The 22276-nt window shown below is 35.5% G+C and overlaps 3 protein-coding genes and 1 long non-coding RNA gene across 4 annotated transcripts in view; 3 read left to right on the top strand and 1 right to left on the bottom strand.

Annotated features, from left to right (window-relative positions):
- Positions 1 to 22276, bottom strand: part of LOC117779467 (angiotensin-converting enzyme) — an 84241-nt gene that overhangs the window by 47281 nt on the left and 14684 nt on the right. The gene's annotated exons all lie outside the window — the stretch shown is intronic.
- On the top strand, positions 13 to 594 carry LOC117779473. Its single transcript, XR_004617010.1, has 2 exons — positions 13 to 230; positions 291 to 594. It is a non-coding gene; the product is annotated as an uncharacterized LOC117779473 (long non-coding RNA).
- LOC117779468 (multiple epidermal growth factor-like domains protein 11) lies at positions 1268 to 3395 on the top strand. The gene is made up of 5 exons (XM_034615674.1): positions 1268 to 1441; positions 1510 to 1785; positions 1852 to 2193; positions 2255 to 2554; positions 2612 to 3395. Exons 1-5 carry the CDS (start codon positions 1313 to 1315, stop codon positions 3290 to 3292), a joined length of 1728 nt encoding a protein of 575 aa, XP_034471565.1. The 5' UTR covers positions 1268 to 1312; the 3' UTR covers positions 3293 to 3395.
- LOC117779499 (proline-rich protein 4-like) lies at positions 18726 to 21570 on the top strand. Its single transcript, XM_034615718.1, has 4 exons — positions 18726 to 18737; positions 19327 to 19797; positions 19870 to 20478; positions 20570 to 21570. Exons 1-4 carry the CDS (start codon positions 18726 to 18728, stop codon positions 20573 to 20575), a joined length of 1098 nt encoding a protein of 365 aa, XP_034471609.1. The 3' UTR covers positions 20576 to 21570.

The raw sequence follows: 22276 nt of genomic DNA, 5'->3' as shown, positions 1-22276 counted from the left end.
GCATTATTGTAATCATCGCGAGCCGCTTAATTCGAAATATGTCTAAGTTTTGGATTTTGTTGTTACTCAGTCAATATGCACATATTGTGATATGTGCCAAAGATACTCATATGTGTATTAGAGATGTGGAAGTATCTTATACTGTGACAGAGCGTGTTCCCCTGGACGCTTATGAGGACTTTGCGCCTTTTCTTAAAAAATTGGATGTGCAAGGCGAAATGAGAGTTGTTGTACGTAAATATAGTTTCCCTTATAAACAATCCTTGCAGTATATTCCTTTAATTCTGCAGACCAAAACTAAATTAGAGTCCCGTCAGGATTGCTGCGAGGGCTATCAGCGCACAGCGATAGAGAGCGAGGGTTGTCAACCTGTGCCAACACCGATAATGTCAAAAAGCCCTGAATTTAAAGAAATTCCATTTACTTTAATGTGTGCTGTTTTAATTTTGTATAATTGGCAGTAATTGTTTCAAATGCCATTGTGAAATATAACTGTTATTAAATATGTGCAAATTCGATTTCACCATAGAATTTATGTACAGAATCTGAAGCTAAGAATAAAATTCATTTGATTAATCTGTCTACAGAAATTCACTTATACTGACTTAATGGCTTTGGCTCCATACATACGGACTTATACAGAGATAAGTTGCCTTCTACAAGAATTGACTTTGATATAGTCAAGCTAATATACTCAGATTGAAACTAGTGTTAGATTTAAAACTATCTGAAAGTAAGCATTATATAACTATGTCTGAACCTCACAAATCGGATTACAATATCAAATTGCAGTCATATGTACGATTGGCCTTCATAAGCCTAATCGATATAGCTATGTACAATGTACATATATTTAAATTTATAAATTCTTCAAAATTAGAGACAATAATAGTTAGAGCAACCAAACTTCGCACATTGACTATAAATACTCAATTTGGATCTAGTGTGCGTTAAAATTTTCGAAAATCGGTTAAAAGTAAGTAGCCATTTTTATAGAACTGGAGTTTAAAATTCATATATAAAATTAGTATACCTAAATCTAAATTGAGTAATGGGTATCTTATAGTCGAGGACTTGAGTGTAATATGTTTTAAATAAATTGCGACAGTGTGAGTTTTTAAATAAGACTCTCCATAAATATATGTGTTTATATGAACTTTGCGATATGGCCGACTATATATATATTATATGTTACTTATCAGTGGGACGTTATAAAGAGAGTCAGGCCCAAGCCACATACGATCAATTCCATTCTGGAAGTGCTACTATCCGGTTGATATTTGCTTTGTTTTCAAATTTTCAAACTCGAACCATGCGACAGTTATTCTGCGTATTTTGTTTGCTAGTTGTTGGATTTGTAGCTGCTATGAGACTACAAAGGCTTGGCCATATTTGTGAGGCGAATGCTTTTGACATTGAGGTTATCTTGGGAGAAAAAGAGGTAAGTAACTTCTTAAGAGGTGTAGGTTGCACAAGCTTAATGCTATCCATTTTATATCGAATTCAAAGCCTGAATATAAATGCTGTCCCGGGTACCAAGGAACTATAGAGAATTGTCAGCCAATATGCAGCACACCTTGCGGAGAAAATAGCTTTTGCGCTTCACCGGAGACTTGTGAATGTTTAGCGGGCTATATAATGGGCGAGAAGGATTCCTGTGTTCCCAAAAAAGATCCCAATCTATGCACTAAAATGGTGCAGGTGGAAGTGGAAGACTACTCTGAATGGGAACAGCTTGAGCAGGCATTTAAAGAGCTCAATCTGAAACTGCCCACACCATATCCGGTATGCATTTATCTGCGCTCTTACTGAATATTTAGTAAACAAAAATTTCTTATCAACAATCGACAGTCAACGTACAAAACGGAAATTCGTCATGTTTGTTGCGACGGCTACGGCAGGCAAACCGAAGCTGATCTGTGCCAGCCTCTGTGTTTGGAGACCTGCGATAAATACAGCTTCTGCTCAAAGCCAAATGTCTGTGAATGCATAATGGGATACGAAAAAGTGAATGGATCCTGTCAGCGACTCTGTGATATGACATGCAGTGCAAACAGTTACTGTCGTGATGGGAAATTGTGTGAGTGCATAGAAGGATATGAAATGCTTAATGGTGATTGTGTCTCTAAAGCTGAACAGTCTGAGGACCCGAATCTATGTACAAAAGAGGTTCAAGCTGAAATAGATTTATTTGTAAGTATGCAGATACAATAAACATCGTTATTTATTACAATCTAATACTTTGCATTACAAGCGACCACCAAGGAAAGAAATTCAGAAGGTTTGCTGCGATGGGTACGAGAAGAAAACCAGTGATTCCCTTTGCCGACCCGTGTGCTCCATCGATTGTGGTGCTCACAGTTTCTGCGCCGAGCCAGGTTTATGTGAATGTCAGATAGACTACCATGTAGCACTGAGTGGGCTGTGTGTCAAAGACACAGCAGAGTTTTTAGCAAATGATCCCCATCTGTGCAACATAAGAAGGACAGTGAGCTACGTCGATGTGAACAACTTACTTAAGCTATTGACTTCTCCTAGCAATCCGGAAAATATGGTAAATATTTGACGGTACCCATATGATTATTCTGCTTTAAAACTCCATGCCCAATAGATCAGTAACAAAGTTGAAATACAACATTTCTGCTGTCCTGGATATGAGCAGAAGACAAAAGGCACTCTTTGTCAGCCAAAGTGCACTAAAGGATGCGGTGATCGTTGCCGTTGTGTCGGCCCTGAGAGTTGCCAATGTGATTCGGACGTTAGTCCTAATCAGGACATGTGCCAGTGTGTGGCTGGTTATACCAAAAGCCAGTTTGGATTCTGTGAACCAGTTTGCAGAGCGGGTTGTCCAGCACACAGTAGCTGCATCAGGCCAGAGAAATGTCAATGCAATGAGGGTTACACCAACAACAGCAGCTTAGACAGTCTCAACACTTGCCAGCCCATCTGCCCACAGGATATTCCTGAGAATGCTCGTTGCGTACGGCCTGGGGAATGGGAGTGTGCTTCAGGCTACATCAAGCTACCTAGAGTCCAAGGTCTGGGATTCTACTGTGCTCCACACTGTGAAGAAAGCTGCTTTACATTTGCCACCTGTGTGGCAACCAATGTCTGCCAATGCCTTCCAGGATACAAAACTACCACCATTGAATTTGAACCTAATGAGCCAAGAGACCTGTGTGTGCGCATTAAGAAAACTACAGATGAAGATCAATTCACGGACAGCTTAATTGATGAAACAACTTCTTCAGATTTATCTAATTACCCTGAAATTTCATTTCGAACCGGTTGATTTTACTGTTTCCTAATCTATCTATGATATGGGCAGCATGCTTAAAATTTTTAACAAATTCCAGTATAATTTATAAAATAAACTAACTAAAATATACAAGAAATTATTGAGCAATTTTACCAGAAAAATCAGAGGTAATTATTTTTATTTTTGTTGTCGTTATTATCAAGATGATAAGGATAAGATATTGATCTTTAAGTTTATTATGAGCACCTGCTGTCCAAACGAAGTGACCCAAGTCTAGGAAGACTTGACGCTTTTCATAAACTTGTTTGCACTTTCATTTTTTTTAATACTTATTTGATTTATAAGGATTAAATCATACAGCTGCGAGGATTCGGTTCATATCGACTGTAGAGTTTTTACTTGTTAAATCACTAGAATCCTTGTGAAAACCAGAGCACGTATTTTTACGTTTGTACTGCCACATCACAAAACAATCAAAACGCTTCTCGGCTGTTCATTATGTAAATTCAAGTAACAAAAACAAAGCAAAACTACAAGATGTGCCTTTAGTATCGATCAGTTAATGTAACTGCCAGATTATTACATGGAACGGTCCGCCTCATGCATTGAAAATAATAAGAAGTGCAATGGAACTCAGTTGGCTTTAATTCAGTTTAGCTCAAACGACACTTAAAGACATTAGATTAAACTCATATCAACTCATTGATAATTATATCAAAAAACTTTAATTAATTAAAAAAATTTTAAATATAAATGATATATCCCAAATAGCACATTAAATAAACACTGCGGACGGCAGTTCGCGCAAGTGACGAAAGCAGCACGAAGGGTGCGAAAAGTGACTAGCAATATTTACAGCTAATATGGAAATATAAATCCAAACTTTTAGATCGAGTTTTATGTCGAAATAGAAATTCGCCAAAAATAAGTATCGAGTTTTCGATACATCGGAAAATAGTTGATCGAGCTACAAATATCGAGTTTTCTAAAAAAAAAACTTTTTATTTGAAACCGCATTTGTAATTATAAAATACACGCGAACTTTTATTAGAAATCTTATTTTTCTTGCATCGTTTTCATGCCCAATTCAAACTTTGACAATTTTGTAGTTTATTTACTACGTACGTTCATCAATAATTGAACGACTAAACTTAATTCTGCAAATTAACTACGATGAACAAGCCCCAATGATTAAGCCAACTCGATAGATAGTCAAAAAAATGATCGGTATTTCGAAATATTATTACATCACTAGTAATAACTAACAAAATGGAAAAATTAAAATCATTGCAGCTAATGGGGCCGTTGGGGCCCCAAAATAAAACTTTCAGGACAGATAGATTTGAGGTCGTTGAATCCCAAAAATACATTCTTTATGTTCGTCAGGATAATCGACAGGACCATATTTTCGGCTGTTACCATATGCTAACGCTGGGAATAACAAGGTATAGGTTTTTTGAATACTACAAAATACGAATATTTGCGAAAAAGTCTAACAAACACAGCTTTATCCAACAGGGGGCTCCTCCTTGATATATATGACCAAATTTGGTTCAAATCGGAGCACTATATGCACTATGACAGCTATAGTCATTGGAGCAATCGGGGTTAAATTCACCTTTAGTATGGAAACTTTTTTGTTTTCTGAGATATCTCAACCAAACACACAGAATATGCATTGGTTTTATAGATCCTGACCAAATTGGGTTTAAATCGGCTCACTATATCATATAGCTGCCATAGGAACAATCATATTTTATGAACAAAACAGTACCGAAACTCGATTAAAATGTATGGAAAAAACCTGTACCCTGTACTTCCCAGTGTTACCATATGGTAACAGGAAAACAAAAAGCGTAAATTTACCGAGAAAAGGTATTTAAAAAAAAATTTTTTTTTTTAATTAAAAAGAGCACCCTTTTACCTTTCTAATGATGTGTGCATTGCCTATAGTTCAACGATTTAAATTTACTTGCGACGAATTGACAAATGCCGTTTTTTGCTCTGCATTATAAGTGAGCAATTTAAAGCGCATTTTTCGATTAGCTAACTTCCAGAGATTGTTTCAATCAACTTTTTATCGGCTAGAGACAACAAATTATTTTTAGGATATCATATTAAAGTTAATCTAACGTTAATATGTTGTCTAAAAATTAAATATTAGTTAGTGCCTATTGCTTGTTACCGTATGGTAACGCTGGGAATATTCGGATTACTATGAAAACCTTTTTTTTTTTTTTTGAGATTTCATTTTAGTCAGTTAAATACATCTTGAACAAATGCTGCTCAAATCGGTTTACTTTATCTTATAGCTGGCATGGTAACGATCGGTCGAAAATCAAGTTTTAGTCTGACAAATTTTTTTATATTTTGAGATATCTCAATCTGACAGAATATGCATTACAGTTGGTCCTATGCATTCTGACCAAACTTTATGCAAATCGGCTGACTATATTATATATCTTTCATTGGAACAATTAGTCCAAAATTTAATGTCTCAGATCTTCGGCGTGCCGAAAGGCTTCTAAATGCCTGAGAGCATGGTATCCTGATTTGATGTAATTGAGAATTGATTTCGAAATTGGGAGTAAGCATTTTAATATCCTTTTTTTTGAAGATAAGTTTATACTTGTAGTGTTGGGAAACCAAATAAAAAATAAATAAACAAATAATAGGAAAAACCAGAATTTTCTCCTAAACGCGCACTTACACACCCTCACACAATGTGTAATATCAATATGTCGCATAATTTAGTTAAAATCGATTTTGCAAACAACTCAAAATTATGCAAGATTTTATCGAAAGCATTGAACGTAAACGCAATGTAAATGAGATCAAAACCCAAATACAACATTTTTAAGTGCAATAACAATGCAATAAAGAAAGTAAAATTTAAAAACAAGAGTAACAAGATTTAAAGTTCGCTGCCTAAGTCTTTCGTTTCTGGTTGCCACCAGAACCTGTTGAGCTGACCAACGCACAGCATTGATCTTGTACTAAAGTTGCGAGCATTTCACGTAGAGTATTTTTGTGTATGGCATATGGCATGCGGCAACGGAGAATGGTGCGACCCAAAAATATAAACATAAAAATAAAACAAAATAAAAGCAAAGTGAATGCAACAACTAAGTCGCTCAGACGCAATCAATTAGCGCTATGCGATGACGTCGACGACGCCGTTGAGTTTACGCCGACGTTAAAGTTGAGGCTAACGCCACTGCCACATGTGGCGGTTGCGTCATGGCGCCAAGCAGACCGGCTAACGGTAATTGACTTGCAATTTCTTTTGCAGCAACTTTTCGGTTGCAAAGAAATTTGCCAAATATGTTGCAATAGCTGCCAATCCGACAAAGCAAAAGAGACCGAGGACTGTGTCAGTCTGTAAGCGTTGTGAGGCATGCGGCTCAACATTTATCAACATTTATCATGAAGTGGTTTCTTAAGATTATAGTACGATGGGAGCTATTCAATACTATTTTGCGGAGACATTATTTATTTTTGATATGATTCCAAACCCTACAAGATAAAGTGCTTAAATTAAAAATGGAAAATAAGTATGGAAGACTGAATAAAAGTTTTATAGACTGTTATTGCGATTATAGTAGAGTGATAGTAATAAATCTCCATAATTTTCTTTGCTACCCTGGTTTTGTATCACTTTTGATATCGTTACTTCAGCTCGTTGCCAGTTTTAACTAATTTTTAAATTTGCCATCGCGTTTTATATCAGAGGTAGTGTTTGTTTCATTTTTATCTTTTTCTTTAGCTTATTGGTCGTATATTATATTACATTTACAAGACCATTGAAACACATTCTGTAATATCACTGCGGACGGCAGTTCGCGTTAGTGACGAAAGCATTACGAAGGGTGCGAAAGGCGACTAACAATATATACAGCTTGGACAACTATATACCGTTATATACCGATCGAAAGGTTTAGTCCTAACTTACAAAATGGCATACTAAAAGTTTTTCTAACCAACCTGGGTCATATGATACGGGGGTGTAAGTGGGAGGGGAAAAATTTAAATGATTGCAGCTAATGGGGCTGTTGGGGCCTTTTGGTAAAATTTTGTATAGCAAATTTGAAAATTTTAGTGGACTTCTCAAAATGAAATGAAAAGTCAGTTTCTTTGTTTGTCTGTTTGCATCAAAGCGCTAAAGAAACTTAAATGTAATGATGGGGATTTATTCCTTTTCGAAAATCTAGAAATGTTTGTTCTACGACTTTTTGAAAGAACAGCTAGTTTAGCGGGAAAACGCAAAATCTCGCTAAAATTGAAACCTCACCAGATTCCAAACCATAAAAGCTACAGATATTCTATATATTATTGGAAAGATGTGTTTGAGGGCTTTTAGGCGTACCTTTAAACTTTTAAACTAAAGTACTCAGGTAACATTTTACAGGTGAAATAAAGTTTTTCAGCTTACATTTTGGCAATTTCTGACAAAACGGCTCTAACGATTTCTGTTAAATTAAATTCAATAATATGTTGTAATACGTACAATTTCGTGTTGTTTGGTATATGAAACATACAATTTGTTTGAGGTGTTTGGAAGATATTACCTATTAAGTGAATAAATAAATTTTTCTATCGGTCGAAAATCACGTTTTTGTACAAAAAACTTTTTGGTTTTATGAGATATCTCAACCAAACTGATACAATATGCATTTAACTTGGTTTTATATATCCAGACCAAAGTTAGATCAAATCAGATCACTATATCATATAGCTGCCATAGAACAGATCGGGTCAAAATTAGGATTTAATATAAAATACTTTTTTGTTTAGTGAGATATTCTAACCATATTGATAGCATATGCATTTAGGTAAGTTTTAAAAATCCTGACCGAAGTTAGTTTTTATCGGACCACTATATCATATAGCTGTCATAGGACCAATCGGGCGAAAATCAAGTTCTACTGTGAAAAACTTTTTTGTTTTATGAGAAATCTTAACCAAACAGATACAATATGCATTTAACTTGGTTTTATATATCCTGACCAAAGTTGGTTCACATCGGACCACTATATTATATAGCTGTCATAGGACCGATCGGTGAAATATTAAGTCTTAGTATGAAAAACTTTTTTGTTTAATGAAATATATTAACCAATTTAATAGAATAGACTTATATATCCTGACCAAAGTTGGTTCTAGTCGAACCACTATATCATAAAGCTGTCATAGGACCGATCGGGCGAAATCCAAATCTTAGTATGAAAAACTTTTTTTTTCATAGTAAGTACGAGGTCTCCGACTGTAGAGTATGCTCGGCTGTAGCAAAGCGAGCACGGGGCGGAGCCCCCTAGTTTTTCTTTATAATTAAAGAAAAAAAATTTTTTATATATGAAATACGTTCAACAACTAAATTTATTTATTTTACTATTTGCCTGCATTAATGATGAAGTTACAATGTCAAAAGCAATTGCAAAAATTTCTGATATCCTACAAAAAAGCCTCTGCACGATGTAAAAGTCTAGTGACGAAAGCAATTTCTAGCCCCGAAATTTCTGATATCCAATTTTGTGACGAACAGAATTGAGTTTAATCTAAAAATTTTAAATAAAAATATAAATTAATAAAATAAAAGCGAAAATTGGCATTCGGCACTGCGCAAAAAGTAATTTTTATGTACAAACAAGCTTACCCTTTTTGCTCACAGTGCACAATTTTTCAATAGTCTTAAGCTTTCCACATTTTTCTTTAAATATAACTGTGCAAATCTTTTTCAGTCAACAATCATATATTGCTTACAGCTTAAGCAACACATTAATTATTTTATGTTTTATGTGCATTCGTTAATTTACGAACATTTTAGAGCTACCTAATTACAGTCCGCTCTATATATTATTTAAAAACTATAGAGGGTGGTTCAAGAAATTGTGGACGCGGAACTAAAAATTTAATTTGTTAGAATATATTCCTTTCATTATTGAAAAATAAATGCTACAGATGTTAGAAGTGTTTGCTTTTGTAAACAATTTATGTTAACGAATGGTTATTAAAAAGAACTTTGACAATATTCGTACCAATAAACAAGAGGGTTCCATGCCCTGCTTCGCTCGCGGTGAGGTGCGGCTACAATCGAGCGCTCGACAATAGAATACCATGTACCCAGGCACTTGGACGCCGTTCGGCAGACCAAAGATTTGATAACCTTGGGCAGCACTGCATTAAATTTTCGACTAATTGCTTCAATGACAGTTATAGAGAACCGATTAGCACCAAACTCGGTCAGAATGTATAAGACCAAATAAAATTTATAAACTGCGAGTTTAATTGAGATATATCCAGAAACAACAACAATTCCTTTAGCAGCTATATAATATAGTAGACCGATTTGAACCAAATTTTGTTAGGATATAAGGGACCAACACAAAAGATTGGTTGAGATATCTCAAAATATTAAGATGTTTTGTGTACTTATCTTAACTTTGGACCTAGCGTTTCTGTGGCAGCATTATGATACAGTTGACCGATTGAAACTAAATTTGGTCAGAATGTATAGAACCAGCCCCCAGGAGAATATTCTGTCAGATTGCTTGAGATACTTAAAAAAAAATCAAAGACATTTTTTGATAAAACTAGATTTTCTTATGTCTGCTATATAATACGTGTATAGTGGTCCGATCAAAAAAAAAAAAATATATAATGACTATACACTCAGAAAAAATGTCGTTCTTCGTACTCGTTCGAATGGGTTTGATTTAAGAATGTTTTCGTACTTAAACTTTTAAGTTCATTTCGTACTAATAGTACTTAACTTAAGTACAAATTGTACTCGAATTTAAAAATAAGTATATTTTTCTTAAAACAAGAACATAATACTGAGTACAAGATCGTTTCGTACTTAAAATATGTTGAATGTTTGTATTCTGTATGTATGTATAGAAATAGATATATAGAAATTTTATGACAACAGAAAACAATATTATCAAAGTAGGCAAAGCACTCTTTATTGTTAGACAATAAATAGGAAGACATTTTGATTGAGTTATTGACCTTATAGAGTTCGACAGCACGGGTGTTCGACTCCCACTCTCCTTAGAAGAGTCATGAACTAGAAACGTTAAAAAATATGTACACCCGTCACCATGTTACCATAAATAAATAACAAAATTAAAATAAAAAGGAAATGAAGAGAACAATAATAAAAAAAAAGTAAAAAAGACAAAGTAGAAAAAAAAAAACAATCAATTTGACATAATTATTTTTCTCAATATAAGTATTTAAAAGAATAAATATATTCTGACGCGCTTGGAATAAATACAATATGCTCTTGACCTTATCCCAAATGTCCTTAAAAAAGTCTAGAATCAAGTATTTTGAGATTAAATACAAAATACTTGATATGAGAATTTTGTACTTGAATCTAGAATTTTCGGGATAGGCGCAGTTCTGAAATCGATCGTACTTGATTTGAGTACGGAATACTTGATTTTTTTCTTAGTATACTCTTATTGCAATACTTTTTATGTATTTTATTCCCAATGAAAGTTTCTGAACACTTTTCGTACACCTCTTGTTGCCACACAAAACAAATTGCTTCTACGCTTCAGTGCGGCCAAAAGCGGCTTCCAAAAAAGGAAACAGTGCCGAAAACCAAGACTGCCAAGTAGACTTACAATTTGCACAACGAGAGTCGACTTCATAGTATAATGTTTATTCAATTTACGCAATTTACACGAAAAGCAAGAGCAACATCAGCATTTGATTGCCAACTGTTTTGGTTTTGTTGTAATTATGAGCCAAGGAAAGAAAAACCTACGAAATACTAAACGAGTGTATGTTTAAAATAATTTGCCAGTAAATACACTGAATGACAAAACAACAATCAGCAGTTGGTAAATATATTTACGAGTAGTTTCTTCTAATTTGGCTGCAAATTGCATGATGTGTAAGTCAATGGGTCAAGCTGAACGCCCCTCTGCCACCCGGAAAGCTATTCCTGAGTAGTCCAACTGGCTTAAGACTGGCACAGCTGCACAACTCCAGAGGCGGAATTATTATAGTAATAAATTGTTTTTGAGTGGTTTTTCTGGCTTGAGCAAAATTTGCATAGATTTGCAGTTGGCTGCGACTGTGGGATTAGGCCAATGGCCAACGGGCAAAAATCCAATAGTCGACTTCCTTATTTATCAGTTTTTAGTCTTAAAATATCTATAGTGCACAATTACAACAAGATGAAGTGGACTTCATGCTCAGATACTCAACCGTTCAACTGCCACCAACTTGGCTAGTCAATTGGGCGCAGCATTCAACGGCGCATGACAATTTGGCCCAGTTAATAACAATCTTCGCACAATGAAATCGAGTGCGTCATAAAACATAGACGCACCACAAGAGTTCAAATGTATTTGCCATTGACCTCTTTTCGCTAACCACCAGTCAAACCTCAGCCAAGAAGTGATTAGACTACAGATGTCCGTCCGTTCATCCATTCGTCTGCCCATTCAATTGCCTTAATTATCACTTTCAAGTCAAAACAAATCAAGTCAGAGACTTTTACATGCTTCAATGTCATGAAAAGGCAAATGATTAAAAGGGCTGCGATTAAAATTGCAGTTAACAATTCATAGCTGATTTACCTGCTTAATTAATTGTCTAGCCAGTTTTCCATTAACCATTAATTAAGGGGCAAGACAAACCTTATTTTATTAGTTGTTAGCTTTTAAGTTGCAGTTTTAAAATTTTCAGTGGGCAGAAACCTTTCATAAACCGCACAAAGTGCAGCAAACTAAATAAACAAAAAGATAATTTGTATACCACATTTGCAGTACTTAGCCATGCTAACAACCGCAACTACCGACAAATGACTGGCAACGACCTTGACCAGAAATGCAATGAACCCAGCCGTCTTAACCCAAAATAGTATATATTTGTAAATAAAAAGAAAAGTAACGTATACGTAGAAACATTAACAGTTACAAGCCTTGTTAAGAAGAGGCCTTTGTAAAATGGCACATAAAATCTCATAATTGTCAGTTTTTGACTGGCTTTAGGGCCTCGTCAGGCCCATTCACGAGATCATCTGACATCAATGGGAACGAAATAGAATGGAATGCGCATGTCGACAATAAATTGTTACACAAATCAAAAGTTAAATAGAAATCGGCAACTCTCAAATGAAAATGCAAATGTAAATACGAATTGAAGACGCCTCCAATGATGATTAATCGACAGCTGCTTTATCTCTGACACTTTTGTTGACATCCAAGACTTGGAAATTGACCAAAAATATAAGAAAGATATTAAGATATTTATGTAAAGCTTTATTTATCTATGCATAAATAAGACAAGGTCAGGCCGCTGACATGCTGATCAACAAGCTGACAATGCTTTCAAATACACAAATCGAAAAAAATAAATGTTGTCAATATACAAATACAAGTATGCGTGAATTATAAGTTTATGTCATATAAATAATTCAAGGAAGTGTGTAATTGTAATGTTGGATTTGAGACAATGGCGCTTATAATCACTCGAATCCGTTCATCTGTCTATCAAAACAAACAATCGGTGGCGCCCCCATGCAAACTTATGACATAATCAGCTGGAACGTCTTACGGCAGCCTCCAATAGCACACTATATTTCCTTCTCCCTCTCTCACTCGGCTACTGTCTCTGTCTCTGTCGCACTCTCTTTCTTTCTTTGGCACACATTATATTGAACACAATGTGGTCAAGACATGCAAGCAATGCGAATGAAACTAAATCGAAAGTAGCATGCAACAGGCCACAACAACAGCAACCACTCGTAACAGCCTCGCGCAGAGTCTCTCCCAGACTCGGTGTTGCACACACACATATGTACATATTTGAACGTGTATGTAGACCGATCAGACCCATTGACATAATAACGAGGAAGGTAACCAAAGTCTTCGTCTATGTATTCGTCTGCTTCTGCTTCGACAGCAACTGGGGCGTCAATTACACGACCCACAATATGAAATTGAAACGAGTTAACGCCCCAAACTTGTTGTCAGTGTCTTAGGTTATGGTTGCTGACCACACAACAAGCCCACATAGACACACGCACACACAAACACCCTTATGACACAACACACAAGCGAATGGCCGAGTGACACACTCATTTGGTTTCACTTGGTTTCCCCATTTTGTACACCTGTTTCCTAACTTTCGTGTTGCGAGCATCTGGTTAGAGGAACTGGTCAAGAGTTGGGCCTGGTCTAGTGAATGTCCACGTAACTGCAAAAGTAAAAGGACTGCATGTCGAATTTGTCTTTGGGATCAGTTGACAGATGACAGAGGACAACTGAGTAGAGGCTAAACTGCAGTCGTGCTGCAATATAAAATAATCCAAAAGAGAAATAATTTTGGTTTTCTAAAACTCTTAAATTAAGAGCAAATATTTAAGTGAATAAGGTTCATTTTCAAAGCCTAGTTATGGTCTCAGTTAACCAACTGCAAGATATTTCGACGAAAAATGCATTAATATTAAAATAAAATTTAAAATTATTTATCATATTATATTACATTTAACTAGACTATGAAAAATCAACATTCTTATGTTAGCTGTCTACTTATAAGAGTCTGTTACACTAGGCAACAAATTTGAACTTTTTGGCTATTAATCGAACGAAACCCACTTTATTGGATAGATTTGGGGTCACAAATGACGAAAAACCTTTTTCTGTTCTATTGCAGAGTTTTTTTTTAAATCTGACTTTTTTTACTTTTTTAAAAAGTTTTTTTAGAGGTGCGCCCACTTTTGTCATCATACTTGTGAATGCCAAAACTGATTTTCAAAAGCTTTATTTTTTCTAAAAGCTAATGAATATGTCTAAATTTTATATACACACAGTCTTAGATTTAAACCAGTAGTTTTAAAGCCATCAATTTTTGAATTAAGAAAATTATGATTTTTTGCTTATCTTTTTTTTACCTTTTTTACATTAAAAAATATATATTCATTAGCTTTTAGATGAAAAAAAAAGGTTTTGAAAATCGGTTTCGGCATCCTGATTTCTGATATCCAATTTTGTGACGAACAAAATTCAGTTTAATCTTAAAATTTTAAATAAAAATATAAATTAATATAAAAAATCGAAAATTGGCATTGTGCACTGTGAGCAAAAGGGTGAGCTTCTTTGTACATAAAATTACTTTTGCGCAGTGCCGAATGCCAATTTTCGCTTTTTATATTAATTATATTTTATTAAAATTTTAAGATTAAACTGAATTTTGTCTAAATTGATATCAAAATTTTGGGCTAGAAATTGCTTTCGTCACTAGACTTTTACCTCGTTTAGAGGTTTTTTTTGTGGGATATCAGAAATTTTTGCAATTGCTTTTGCTTTTGCCATTGTAACTTTATCATTAATGCACGCAAATAGTAAAATATAAAAATTTAGTTGTTGAACGTATTTCATATTTAAAAAAAATTTTTTTCTTTAATTATAAAGAAAAACTAGTGGGCTCCGCCCCCTGCTCGCGATGCTACAGCCGAGAATACTCTACTGTCGGAGACCTCGTACTTACTATGAACAAAAAAGTTTTTCATACTAAGACTTGGATTTCGCCCGATGGGTCCTATGACAGCTATATGATATAGTGGTTCCGATTAAAACCAACTTTGGTCAGGATATATAAGTCTAAATTTAATGCATGTTCTATTAGTTTGGTTAAGATATCTAGTAAAACAAAAAAGTTTTTCATACTAAGACTTAATATTGGACCGATCGGTCCTATAACAGCTATATGATAAAATGGTCCGATTTAAACCAACTTTGGTCAGGATATATAAAACCAAGTTAAATGCATATTGTATTAGTTTGGTTAAGATTTCTCATTAAACAAAAAAGTTTTTCATACTGAAACCTAATTTTGACCCGATCGGTCATATGACAGCTATATGATATAGTAGTCCGATTTAAACCAACTTTGGTCAGGATATATAAAACCAAGTTTAATGCATATTGTATCAGTTTGGTTGAGATTATCTCATAAAACCAAAAAGTTTTTCGTACTAAAACGTGGTTTTTCGACCGATAGAAAAATGTATTTACTCACTTAACAGGTAATATCTTTCAAACCCCTCAACCAAAATTTATGTTTCATATACCAAACAACGCGAAATTGTACGTATTACAACATATTAAAATGTAATAGTTAGAGCCGTTTTGTCAAAAATCGCCAAAATGTAAGCTAAAAAACTTTCACCTGTAAATTGTTACCTGAGTACTTTAGAAATAAAGCTTAAAGGTACTCCTAAAAGCCCTCAAACACATCTTTCCAATGTTATATAGAACATGTCGGTAGCTTTTATAGTTTGGAAACTGTTGAGGTTTCAATTTTAGCGGGATCTAGCGTTTTCCCGCTAAACTAGCGGTTTTTTCGAAAAGTCGTAAAACAAACATTTCTAGATTTTCGAAAAGGAATAAATCCCCATCATTACATTTAAGCTTCTTTAGCGATTTGATGCAAACAGACAAACAGACAAACAAACTGACTTTTCATTTCATTTTGAGAAGTCCACTAAAACTTTCAAATTTATTTATCTTTTGAACCAGTTATCGGATTTGGGTGATTGAGGTATCAATCGACGCGTATTTTTAAGTAGAATTTTAAAAAAATAAAAAATTTTACCAAGAAGCGCCAACGGCTCCACAAGCTGCGATCATACAAATTTTTCCCCTCCCACTTACACCCCCGTATCTCATAACCCAGGTGAATTAGAAAAAGTTTTAGTATGCCATTTTGTAAGTTAGGACTAAACCTTTCGATCGGTATATAACCTGATCTGATCGGACAGTCGTAGCAAATTTTCCAACTTAGCTGTATATATAGTTAGTCGCCTTTCGCACCCTTCGTGATGCTTTCGTCACTAACGCGAACTGCCGTCCGCAGTGATTTCAATCTTTTTTATTATTTAATAAGCATTGCTTAATATATAAAAAAGTTTTATTACGCTTATTTCAAAAAAAAAAAAATTTTGGTTTTTTGATAAATCTTGTATGTGGCATAGCGAAAACGTATAAAATTGCACTGCGCTCTTCTTCTCACACTAGTAAATTGCGAGGTTGCTTCAGTTTTTCGACTAAAAGTGTGCTTAGGCGCACCCAGATGCATGAAAGACCGGTGTTATTTCGTTATAGAATTGATTAACAAAGACTCCTATGGTAGTGGGATCGAGTCCAAAAGAGTCCAATTTTAGTTCTATTCCATCAAAGTCAAAAAATAGTCTAATTTTAGTGCTTTTTTTTAAACATCGCTGAAATAAAAGGTCAACAAGTTAAGAAACAATATTCTACGGCAATTAATTAGTAATAAATGTACTTTTTATATGAAAACAAAAACATAAAGATCGCTCATATAACTTGTCATCAAATCAGATTTAAAGTTTGCATTTTTTATAAAATTTTCACATTTTTGCGCGCACTGAAAAATGGGTCAACTTTGAAAGGCTGTCACGCCCACAATTTTTACCTGATTTCAAAAATTTGGATTCGTAGTCTTTCAGGTTTTCGCTATCGAATGCCATTATTACTTTTTACGAACGCTTTCCTCAAAAAAATAATATTTGCCACGCTTTTCGGCCTCCTGCCCAGTGTGCGTTGCCACAGCCGAGCATACTATACTGTCGGAGACCCCGTCCTTACTATGAAAAAAAAAGTTCTTCATACTAAGACTCTATTAGTTCACGTAAAACAAAAAAGTTTTTCATACTAAGACTTAATATTGGACCGATCGGTCCTATGACAGCTATATGATAAAATGGTCCGATTTAAACCAACTTTGGTCAGGATATATAAAACCAAGTTAAATGCATATTGTATTAGTTTGGTTAAGATTTCTCACAAAACAAAAAAGTTTTTCGTACTAAAACGTGATTTTATACCGATAGAAAAATGTATTTATTCACTTAACAGGTAATATCTTCCAAACCCCTCAGCCAAAAGTAATGTTTCATTTGCCAAAAAATACATTGTACGTGTTACAACATATTAAAATTTAACAGAAATCGTTAGAGCCGTTTTGTCAGCAATCGCGTAAATGTAAGCTTAAAAACATTATATTACCTGTAAAATGTTACCTGAGTACTTTAGAAAAAAAGTTTAAAGGTACGCACAAAAGTACACACCTTTCTTATGATATATAGAACATATCTGTAGATTCTATGGACTTGAAACTGTTGAGGTTTAAATTTTAGCGGAATTTAGCGTTTTCCCGCTAAGCTAGCGGTTTTTTCAAAAAGTCGTAGAACAAACATATCTAGATTTTCGAAAAGGAATAGATCCCCAGCATTACACCTAAGCTTTTTTACCGCTTTGATACAAACAGCCAAACAGACAAACAAACTGACTTTTCATTTCATTTTGAGAAGTCCACTAAAAATTTGAAATTTATTTATCTTTTGAACCAGTTATCGGATTTGGGTGATCGAGGTATCAATTGACGCGTATTTTTAATAAGAATTTTTAAAAAATAAAAAATTTTACCAAACTTAGCGGTATATATTGTTAATCGCCTTTCGCACCCTTCGTGATGCTTTCGTTACTAACGCGAACTGCCGTCCGCAGTGATAAATCTTTATAGGTAATAAATTAAGAACCTATATTAAATGAAAATTACCAAGATGAAAAATCTTATTTTCAGCAATGATATTTAGTAATATTCATTTAATTAATTAATTATCGAATTAACACATTATAAGATTTTTTACCAAAATACAGCTAAAGCTAAAACCTTCAGCCACTTCATCTAGCACAATGAGGTATTATTCAATTACTCACAAAAATGTGGTATATGACTATTGGGAATTGTGATTATAAGCCAATGGTTGTAAAAAGCTTAGGAGACCACAAAAAAAAGCAACTATAGCTACAACTACAACAACGAACTGCAACTGGCGGTAGTCGAATTAAACAGCAAACAGGCACGCATCCGTAGAGCTTCCCCTTTCCTTTCCCCCCGCCATCATACGATTACTTGTTGCAACTGCAGCACTTGGCGTCGCTTACCACCTGGCTGCGTCGAGTTCGCGCCTCCAAAATTGAGCAAACCAACCGTTCCAACCGATCCAACTAAGCGACCAGCGAAATCCGACGACGCGAATGACGACAACGGCCGCGAACCATTCACCATTCGCCTCATGTGTTTTGAAGCTATTGCGATTATTATTATACTAAAGCTTCAGGTGTTATTGCTTTTGTTGTTGTTTTTGTTGCTGATGTTGTTACCAGCGCTCGGCTTTGGAATCGTTCGTCGGTACATTCATTTAGTCGCTGGTCTAGAGAGTATATAAGTTCAGACTGGCGCTGCAGTTGGCATCATTAAACCGTTAACCATCGAACAGTGAAGAGTGGTACGGAACGTGTAGAGTTCAGTTTAATACCCTTTCAAAAAAAAAATCAAATTATTGGCTAACGGGACACAGTTTGACGGCTTCCCTCAAACAGCAACAACAGCACCCCTTAGGATAATTTACGCCAGCAACATGAAGTTGATGGTATGTATTAGGGACCTAAGTGAAGTGAAGTGCTTTGAAATGATTATTAAGAACTCAAGTGAACAAAACTTTTTTCCAATTGGAAAGAGAAAGCGAGATCATTCTTAACGGTGAAAAATCAGAACAAAAAACAGATAATCAGGCTTGTACATGTTGCTCATTTCTATGCAACACCCAATCGCCAAATAAGTTTATTTAGAGACCTGATTTTAAACTGATGTACAACAATAACTGTGTCTGCCTCCGGAATGTATAATCATTACGGGTGTTCTCAAGGATAATATATTTAATCCTTTACAATTGGAACTTTTCAGTACCCAATGGATAATATAATTTTATCACTAAAATAATTATTTACTTGCTCTCTATCGGATCTTTATCGCTCGTATTAAATAGTATACCGTATAGTGACCGTATTAAATAGTATACAAAATATTAAGATAGTAATTTTAGAGATCCTTAAGATATACCCAATTTAATCTTCGCTTTAGCTAATCTGAAAAGATTTTTATTCCCTCAAGCCCATAAGATTTTTATTCCCTCAAGCCCATAGGATTTAATATGAATTTCTATTTGATAAACTTTTCAGAGTACAGCGACAACGCTCGCTCTGGTGCTACTGCTGGCTACTAGCTATGCACAAGCTGAGGAAGAGAAGAGTACCGCTGTGGAGAAAACAGCAGCTGAGCCTGTAGAGAAGAAGGTCGAGGAAGCTGCTAGTGACGATACCACAAAATCGAAACGAGGACTTCATCACTATGAGGATTACCATCATCATCATGTGCCACACTTTCCAGTGCATGAGGAAAAGACACTGACAGTCATTAAGAAGGTGCCAGTTCCAGTACCCATAGAGAAAATTGTTCATGTGCCTGTCGAAAAACATATCCATGTTCCCGTGAAAGTCAAGGTACCCAAGCCTTATCCCGTGGTCAAGCATATTCCCTATGAGGTTAAGGAGATCGTTAAAGTGCCTTATGAAGTTCCCGCGCCATATCCCGTCGAAAAGAAGATTCCCGTGCCAGTTCATGTGCCCTACGATCGTCCAGTGCCCGTCAAGGTATAGCTTCTTTTTTCTTAAGACTAGAGCTTAGTGCCTGATCTAACTAGTAAAATCTTGCTACCCCTTTAGGTTCATGTGCCCGCACCCTACCCGGTGGAGAAAAAGGTTCATGTGCCTGTGAAAGTTCATGTACCAGCTCCTTATCCAGTTGAAAAGATTGTCCACTACAATGTAGAGAAGCACGTGCATGTCGACAAGCCCTACCCCGTCGAGAAGATCGTCCACTACCCTGTGAAGGTGCCCGTTGATAAGCCAGTGCCCTACCACGTCGATAAGCCAGTGCCGCACTATGTTGACAAGCCTGTGCCAGTGCCAGTGATCAAGAAGGTGCCAGTTCCCGTCCATGTGCCCTACGATCGTCCCGTGCCCGTGCATGTTGACAAACCAGTGCCTTATGAGGTGAAAATCCATGTGCCCGCACCTTACCCCGTGATCAAGGAAGTGCCAGTCAAGGTTGAGAAACACGTTCCATATCCCGTGAAAATTCCAGTGGAGAAGCCTGTCCATGTTCACATTGAGAAACATGTGCCCGAATATCACGAGAAGCACGTCACCTACAAGGAACCCGAGTTTGTGCACAAGCACATTGAGGAGGAGCATCATCATGAGCCCATCCATCATCACTCATCGCATTCATATTCGGCACCCATCGAGGAACATCATGAGCATGAGCATGAGGTGGAGCATGACTTTAACTATCATGATTATCATTCATATCACGGTTACTAAATTGGTGAAATGAACTTCTTTCTCTCACTTCTCTTTGCAGCATTGAAAAGCGTAAGCGTAACGGTTATGAATGGATCAAAATCTTACAAAATTTCCTTCACAAAACATACTTAGAAACATTCCATCACATATTCCATATCAAACCATATGCCTACTATACCAATACCACATTGCTATGCAGAACGTGATAACGATAGAGATTCAGATATCAATTTTAAAAACGACTAACGTGATGACGAACTTAGTTTTTACGCACTCAACGAACTCTCTTAACTTAGTTTAAGCCATATAAACAAAAAAAAACCCTTATGAAAAAATGAGAACTTTGGAGACGATTAACTAGACTTTACGAACAAGATACAACAACACATTTGGGCCGCACAGCCCACAAACCTACAACAAGAACATGAACTAGACCCATCAACAATAGCAAAGGCAACACACACATACACATGACAAACCTCTATAGGATGCATTTTGGATGTTGTGCTGTGCTGTTCGACCTTAATACTGGGTACAATTGACGTGGTTGCTGCTGCTGTTTTGTCCTCCAGCTGCGGCTTCTCCTCCTTCTGCTCTGGTCCACCGATTTGTGCACCCGGTTCAGTTCGACTTGAGTTGGCTTTGTTTTGATTTATGAATCGAAACGGTTGTATTAGATTCAGATCTCCTCGACGATCTGGAAAGCGTTGTAAGCGTGTGATATAAGACTTCTGTTAGTGTTTAAGTGTTTACTCCATAAGAATGAAAGGCAGTGCAGCAGTCGAGCCTAGCCTAGCCTATTTAAGTCAGTTTGTAAACGAACGTATTGTATTAATTGTAATATTTTTTGCTAACTAGTTTGTAACTCAACCATATGTATAGTTTTGCTTATTGTAAAAAGCAATTGAAACGGATTTATGAAAAGTACTTAATTTACCAAATATTTTTTGTCTCTGTATAAAACATCACAACAAACAAAATACCCTCAAACGAAAAACCAACTATTAAAACGAAGCTGATAAATGTTAATAATAAAATCCGAAAACCAAGTGATCAAAACTGAACAAATATGATTTATTTCAAAGATATAAGAATTTAAAGACTTTGACTGTGTAGTTTTGGTACGTTAATTGCCAAAACCAAAAAAACTCTTGTTTAAAGCCCCGAATGGAGTAGAACCGAAATTTCCGCTGGCGCAAAGTTGTCTATTAAATAGTTATCAAATTCTTCTGCCTCTCTGTACTGCAACGTTTTTCTCATATGGAATTAAGACCTACTAGAACGTTTTTTGGTCGACACTATTCGGGCTTTAACGAAGAAAATAAGCAGATTTTGCGGGAATAAGCTGGAAGCGATAGATTTAATTGACAACTGTGGCTAGCAATTTAGCCAGGAACCGTAAATAATGAATATTTTTATTTTTGTACATTAAAAAAATCATTCACTTATACTAACTTTAAATGAGCGTGAAATATACCAGTATTCTTCTTTAACTCGAATAGTCCTGAGCAACTTTTTTTCGAGATTCTTCATGAAACATTCAGGAAAAAATATTCTTTTTTTCGTCCTTGCTAGGATAATCGACAGAGCTATTTTTTCGGCTGTTGCCATATGGTAACGCTGGGAAAAGCAGGGTACAGGTTTTCTCTATGCATTTTAGTCGCGTTTTGGTACTGTTTTTTTTTTATAAAATATGATTGTTCCTATGGCAGCTGTATGATATAGTAAGCCGATTTTAACTTAATGTGGTCATATATATCGAGAA

Source organism: Drosophila innubila (assembly GCF_004354385.1).
Source record: "Drosophila innubila isolate TH190305 chromosome 2L unlocalized genomic scaffold, UK_Dinn_1.0 4_B_2L, whole genome shotgun sequence".
NCBI lineage: Eukaryota > Metazoa > Arthropoda > Insecta > Diptera > Drosophilidae > Drosophila > Drosophila innubila.
The sequence above is the reverse complement of the archived record's forward strand: the minus strand, read 5'-3'. Positions and strand labels throughout refer to the sequence as shown.